Source organism: Belonocnema kinseyi, chromosome 4 (genome assembly GCF_010883055.1).
Source record: "Belonocnema kinseyi isolate 2016_QV_RU_SX_M_011 chromosome 4, B_treatae_v1, whole genome shotgun sequence".
In the NCBI taxonomy this organism is placed as follows: Eukaryota; Metazoa; Arthropoda; class Insecta; order Hymenoptera; family Cynipidae; genus Belonocnema; species Belonocnema kinseyi.
In genome coordinates this window covers 73,080,630-73,087,672 of record NC_046660.1, presented here as the reverse complement: position 1 = coordinate 73,087,672, position 7,043 = coordinate 73,080,630, and the positions used below count along the sequence as shown (strand labels likewise).

The 7,043-nt window shown below is 31.4% G+C and overlaps 1 protein-coding gene across 3 annotated transcripts in view; it reads right to left on the bottom strand.

Annotated features, from left to right (window-relative positions):
* Positions 1 to 7,043, bottom strand: part of LOC117172191 (peripheral plasma membrane protein CASK) — a 638,537-nt gene that overhangs the window by 589,522 nt on the left and 41,972 nt on the right. For all 3 annotated transcript variants that reach the window (XM_033360031.1, XM_033360028.1, XM_033360030.1), the window contains exon 2: positions 6,499 to 6,611. In XM_033360031.1, coding sequence (XP_033215922.1) covers positions 6,499 to 6,611 — 113 coding nt within the window. The remainder of the gene's footprint in view (positions 1 to 6,498; positions 6,612 to 7,043) is intronic.

Here is a 7,043-nt window from a genome sequence, read left to right as displayed (position 1 = left end):
ACCTTGATACACTTGTTTCGTTAGTCGTTCATTTGGCATTCTCTCAACATGTCCGAACCATCTTAACCGATTTCTTTCCCATGTGTCTACTAGCGTCTCTTACCTATTCAGAAATGAATTTTTATCACCCAAATTGAAATTGGTATTACTGGCAGTACTTAAACAAATTAATTTTTTAAATGATAATAAAATAATTAATCGACAATATAATGCAGAAAGACAAAATTATTTTTGAAATTATTTTTTTGTTAATAAATCCAGTGATACCAACTAAGATTTGGGTTATAGGAAGTTTATTTCTGAGTAGGTAGATTCTTTCCACTTTTTCTGAATAGACGTCTTCTTCCTACTCATTCTGAAAAGGTACGATATTACGCTAATCCGACGACACGTCCTTTTTACAGTTCTTTAAAATTGAAAGTCAGAATATGTGTGCTTTTAATATGTACCGCGGTCTGATTAAAAATGGATTCAGTCTCACTAAGTTGTGCAAATGAAAATATTAAATATAATGTTGCTTTGTGAATTCAAGGAGGTGAAAAAGGTTACAAATTTCCAAAATAGGTGAAATAGGTAACAAATTTAAAATAGGTGACAACCTGATATGACAACACATTTCCAATAAATTCAAGTGAAATTCTTTTGAATCTTTTAAAATACCCGAAAAGCTTTAAAATCCATTGTAATCCTTTCGATCTCTTAAAATCTGGTGAAATCCTCTAAGAATGGCTACAGAACTAGTCAATCTTTTGAAATCTCTTGAGATCTTCCAAATCACTTAAAGGGTCCGCGGTCTAGAACTGTTAAATGCCATTTCAGACATTTTACACGGCGAAGGAAAATCGAGGTAATTTTTGCAATTTTCAATATTTTTTTAAACCGTAAAATGTTTTTTGTTCATTTACTAGAGGAAAATAATATACTTTAGGATTATAACATTTGAATCAAAATTGAAGTTTATATGAAAATTGAAAGCTATTCATATGTTATCTTTAAGGGCCCCAGGTCTAAACCAGTTATCTGCGTGTTCTACCGCTGATTTCCTATTGTTTTTCACGGGCAGGCATTTCTGCGTTGTTCTTCAAACTGCTGGCAAATTCTATATGTCAAAATGTTTGGACTCGCAAGCCGAACATAGATGTGCTCGCACTAAATTTAAAATAGTTTATTGCAAACATTTGTTGAATGTTAGTAATCGGGACGCATCACTCACCTTCGTCTTTACAGCGATCTGCACACACGCTGATGTGTGTTTCACTGGCCTATTCTACGAGCCAACTGAGCCGTTGTAAGAAAAAGCACATATTTCCCAAAACACGCCATAAGTTAACAGGTTTATACCGCGGACCTATGCCCTAGATAGTCTAGATAACAAAACGCGATTTTCGAAAATCCATTTTAAAAAAAAACTAAAAGGAATTTTTCCTTTTCGCTTGCTGAAAATGAAAGGTATATAAAAAATGTTCTAAGAAATACAAAAAAAAAATCAATTACGAAAAAAATGCCAATTAATAGGTTTAGACCGCGGACCGTCCACTTGAATTCCTTTATTATCCCTTGAATTCGTTTTTTTCTAATCCTATAAATCCCTTAAATAACCCTTTAAATTCTCTTAAAATCATGAAAATTAAAAAGTGTCGCACAGACGTCAAGTTTATATTAATTCAACAATATCCTAACCATAGTTTTAAAAAGTTCAATTCTTCATAACTTATTTTTTCAATTAAATATTTTATGAAAATTTTTATTGGAAAATCGATTGTGCCCAAACTACGAGCTGAAAAAATTTGAAAAAATACAAGAATAACCCACAATAAATGAACTTTCATGCAATTTTTACTCAGTGCTCCATCGAGAATTGCAAGAACGGTTTTGTGATCTAAACAGTTAGTGATAATAAAATCAAATTTTTTTTCACGTTGCAAACGAAAATTAACCGCAAAGTACTAAACAGAACACGGATGAAACAAGGGGAGCTCGCTTGAGATGGAGCACTGAGTAAAAATTGCATTTATTTATAACAAATTATTAAAAAATGACTTGAATAAACTTTTTTTTAAATTTATCTGCTATATCATCAGAGATTGTATCTTACCGACAGTAGATCAACCCTCCAAACCATGAAGGCAGAAAATCCACACAATATCGATCAAGTTAAGAATCTTCAATAACAGAAAATGCTTGACGTCTTAATAAGACTAGATGGAAAATAATATTTTTAAATTAAAATTATTTCTTGAAAAAAAGATCCTACTCCATCTTTACTCTATTGGGAGTAGGATCTTTTTTTCAAGAAATAATTTTAATTTAAATAAACTTTTTTGCATAGTATTTTATTTTGTTGTGAAGTTCATTTCTTCTATGTTATGCCTCTATTGTTTTTTATTTTTTAGCTCGTAGTTTGGGCATAATCGATCTTTCAACCAAGTTTCCAAAAAATATTTAATTGCAAAAATAAGTTATGAAGACTTCAACTTTTTTTAAACTATTGTTGGGAAATTGTTGAATTGATATAAACTTGACGACTGCGCGACACTTTTTAATTTTCATGACTTCAGGAAAGATGGCCTGCCCACTTCAGAAATGTTGACCCTTTACTTATTCAATTAAATTCTCTAGAATTCCGCTAGAATCCCTTAAAATCATTTAAATATCATTGATATTTTGAATGCCTACATAGAACCCTTTTAAATTTTCTGAAATACAGAATAATCAAACAAAAATAGAGATAAATCCCATTAAGCACCTTAAAATCTGTAGCATCTTTAAAAATTCCTTTAAAAATCATGAAATCTTTAAAATTCCCTGAAATTCCACAAAATCATATTGAGCACTTCAAAATCCTTTGTAAGCTTCGATACTTTTTGAACTCCCTTGCAATCTTTTCAAATAACCTAAAAGCTTTACAATTTCTTGAAATAATTTAAATCCCTTGAAACCTATTATAAAACTTTAAATTATGTTGAAATCTTCTGATCGCTCTGCGAAACTCTCCAATATTGTTTAAATCCCTTGAAGTCTACAAAAATTTCTTATAATCTTATATTGTAAAATTCTTGGAAATCTTAGAAATCTTTTCAATCTTCTCAAATATGACACAAATAATTTGTGATTCCTCAGAAGTTTTTTAATCTCCTCAAATCTTGTCTAATCCTACTAAATTCTTTGAAATCTCATGAAATGCCATGGAATCTTTGAAAGATCCCTACATCCTTTAAAATTCCTCTTGAAATCCTGTACAGAATTTTTAAATCTTTAATATCTTTTGAAATTCCTTTGAAAATGCTTAAATTTGAAAAATTCTCCGAGACCCCATAAAATAAAATAAAATCTTTGAAACCTTTTGAACAACCATTGACATTTTTATAATCTTAAAATTTTTTGGAATCTTATAAAATGCTCTGAAGTTTTGAAATCCTTTGAAATCTATTGAAATTGTCAAAATCTTTATATTACTTGAAAATCCTATAAAAACGCGTGGGTCAAGTTAAATTTCTACAAATTTCATGCATTATCTAAAAACTCGTGATGTCACTTAAAATTTCTTCAAAAATTTTAAGTTCCAGTGCACCTGAAGTTCTGAAAGTTCAAATGAACGAAATAAATTTTTCCAATTTTCTTTTACTTTTAATGTAATATACCACAACTTTTGCATTGCTTTTACTTTAAAAAGATATCAATAAAAAATGATGTTTATTTGAACGTTCAGAACTTCATGTACATGAAATCCAATGAAATCAGATGAAACCACTTGAAATATTTCCACATCCCATTAAATTTTGGAAATTCTCTGCAATTCCTTAAAATATTTTAAAGTACTCTAGAAGCTTTAAAACCCTATAGAATCTAATCAGATCCCTTAGATCAGTTAAAATCCTTTAAACAAACTTTGAATTCGTTAAAATTTTTTAAATATCGTGAACATTTTCAAAATTCCTTGAAATATTTCGAACTATTTTAAAATTTTGACTTCTGAGATGGCTGATATATTATTTTTGTTAAACTAGCAAAGATTAAAACAAAAGTTTAAAGGCAAAGTGATTAAATAGTTTCATCAGCAGCCAATTACGAGAAAATAGTCAAAAAACTCAAAAAATGTGGAATATTATAGTCAAAGTTAAAAATCCAAAATCATAAACTGTATGATCCATTTATCTCAATTAAGAATCGCGAAAATATTTTAAAAAGTATTGGTTAAGAAAATTTGCATTTCCAAGTATTCTTCTGCAATTGCCTCAAATATGAAGCCATACTTTTGATGAGCCCCAGAATCCTCGGGGTCAATCATCAGTTATTGGTTCCTATTGTCTTGATAAATGGCAATAAATTATGACATGATCCGATTATCCTAGCATCAAGATCTTGATGGTCTTTTCACGATCCATTTGAAGCTATTATCATCTGAAGCTGACGTACTACTACCGTTCATCAAAATTTATGGTACCACTCCCATTGTTGGCTCTTCGTGCAGACCACAATATGAAATAGACGAGGGCGTACAGTAGGGTGCCTTAAAAAACCAATCTTGTTTATTTTTTCCCGTAACCTTGATCCATTTGGTGAAAAAAGAATTACATAATTTTCTTTTATTAAACCACGAATGCTACCTTCGAATGTTAAAGGCTACCCTTAACCCATCAGCTGCTGGCGGTATCGTATATGGTACCACGCGTTTGATGTCTTTTAAATTAATTAAATACGTTAAGCTTTAATTATCGAAAAGGAGTTAAAAATCCGAGACAGAATAAAATTTTCATAGCTGATGGGTTAATGCAGGCTGACGTATATGTGAAGTTCCCCCAGGAAAGGGTCAAACTATGTCATGCGTATTCTAGCACTTATTTGAGCAGCTGTTACTGTTTTTGTGAAGAAAGCTCAGCAGTATCAACTTTGGTTTCATGCTGGTCAATGAAGGCCTCTACCGAATGGATGATTTTACATTCACGATCTTTCGAAAGATTTTCAAAGATTTTGAAACATTTAAAAGATTCCTGTTTTTGAAGAGGGAATTCCGGGGAATAATTATAAATCTGAGTTGAAATATCAAATCTGTAACTGGTTTTCGGAAAATTTTGGAAGAGAAAATGTTCCAATTCAGGTAAATTTTTATTTGCAAAAAGAAAAAAATTTATAATTCAAACCAATTGTGATTTGAAACAAGAAGTTTTCATCATATGACGACTTGTGACTTGGTATACAGGAATTATTTTTCTATGTTTCCTTTTTATAATTCAGGATTAAAATTATTTGCAAAATTTTCTGTTTTTTCGCCAAAAATGCCATGTTCCAAATCAAATTATAATTCTTCAAGAAATTTCCGGGTCCAACGTCAAACTTACAATTTTTTAAGGGAATTTTTTCAATATTTTATTTATTTACTCCCCTCCAAACTCAGAATTAGAATTCTTTCAGAAAATTCCCTATACCCAGTCACAGTAAAATTTATTTCCAAAAATTCTCTTTTCAAAGACAGAATTATATTTATTTCGAAGTTTTTGATTTCAATACAAGAATTCTGATTTGGTACAAAGATTTTTCATCATCAGATAAATTTTGACTTAGAACAGGGATTTTTTTCATAGTAACTTTATTTTAAATTAAAATTCTTTTCCGAAATTCCCGTTCCATATCGAAACTTCCCTGGTCAAAGTCAAGACATAATTCTACACGGAAATTCCCTGTCTCAAACGCAAAATTATAATTCTTTAATCAAAGTCCCTGGCCCGAATTAAACATTACAATTTTTCAAGCGAATTCCCTGTTCAAAACTCAAAATTATATTTCTTTACTAAGATCCTATCTCGCAACCCTATACCAAGTCAGAATTGTAATTCTTTTGGTAAACTCTCTATTTTTTTAGCATTTAAATTACTTAAAAACCAGATGTAGGAAAGCGAAAAAATGATGTCTTCATTTGCCCTGAATTGCAAAAATTTAATGTGAGTACAATTGATTGTAGGTTACATTTGTTGTTTATCGGCGTAATTAAACATTTCGACTAAAAATCCAATTTTGTTTTTGGATATCTGGAAGAAGGTGGTATGTTTTATTAAGAATCGAAAATTAATGTAAAAGTTACTTTGATTTTGTATAAATTGAAATTATCTGCGTGATTATCATGAATCTAAATGAAATTTAATATATCACGCTCTTCATTGGGTTTTCATATAATATTGTTCTTTTCGGGATTGTTCAAAACCTCAGTACTGCGGCTTAAACTACTCTTAAAAAATAAAACAAAATAATGCATTAATTTTTTCACCAAATGGAATAAAATTAGAGTGTGACTGCTGATGAAAAATAACAGTGGATTTTTCTGGGTCACCCTAACATATAATAAAATACCACCTTTTTCAGGCCAACAATGCCCCACGTCCCATACGATTGCATAATGTTCCATGTTAATTGGCTGCGTGACGTGTGGTTTCTAAAGAGGGGTGGCAGAGGGTTTGTTTCTAGCGGGCGGAAATAAATGGCGCGTTGCCGGAAAATACTCACCCGCTGTGCTGAGTCCTGGACTCGAAGTGAACTTTGCCACATCGACAATTTTTACGGCAAATGTCTGCCCCGTTTGCCGATGAATGCATTTCCGAACTACGCTGAATGGTCCTCTGAAACAATAGAAAAAAAAAAACAGAATATTTAAAAAATAAGCTATCCAAGTTTTAATATTGTCTTAATTAAAAGCTAGGGTTCGTAAATCGTAGACGAGAAAGAGATTATACAGTCTGTCAAGTTAAAGCGTGGGTGGCTTTACTCGCAGTCGGTAAGGTGTATCGACATGATTTTGGTGTCAAAATATTAAGAAGAGCTCCCTCTTTCATGCTTTTTGATTTAAGATTCAGTTTGCTTTCAATTCTCATCTTGTTATTTAGGTGAATAGGTGCAATCTCCCAAACCCATGTTTCGAGAAACAACCCCAGAGATGCACTTTTACCGGTTGTTTTACAGTCCACTGCACTAATCTTGAGGTTGAATGTGTCCAGGCATGTGATGACGTCACGTAACCCCAAACAGAAGCCTCGTCGGTGAATATTACCTCG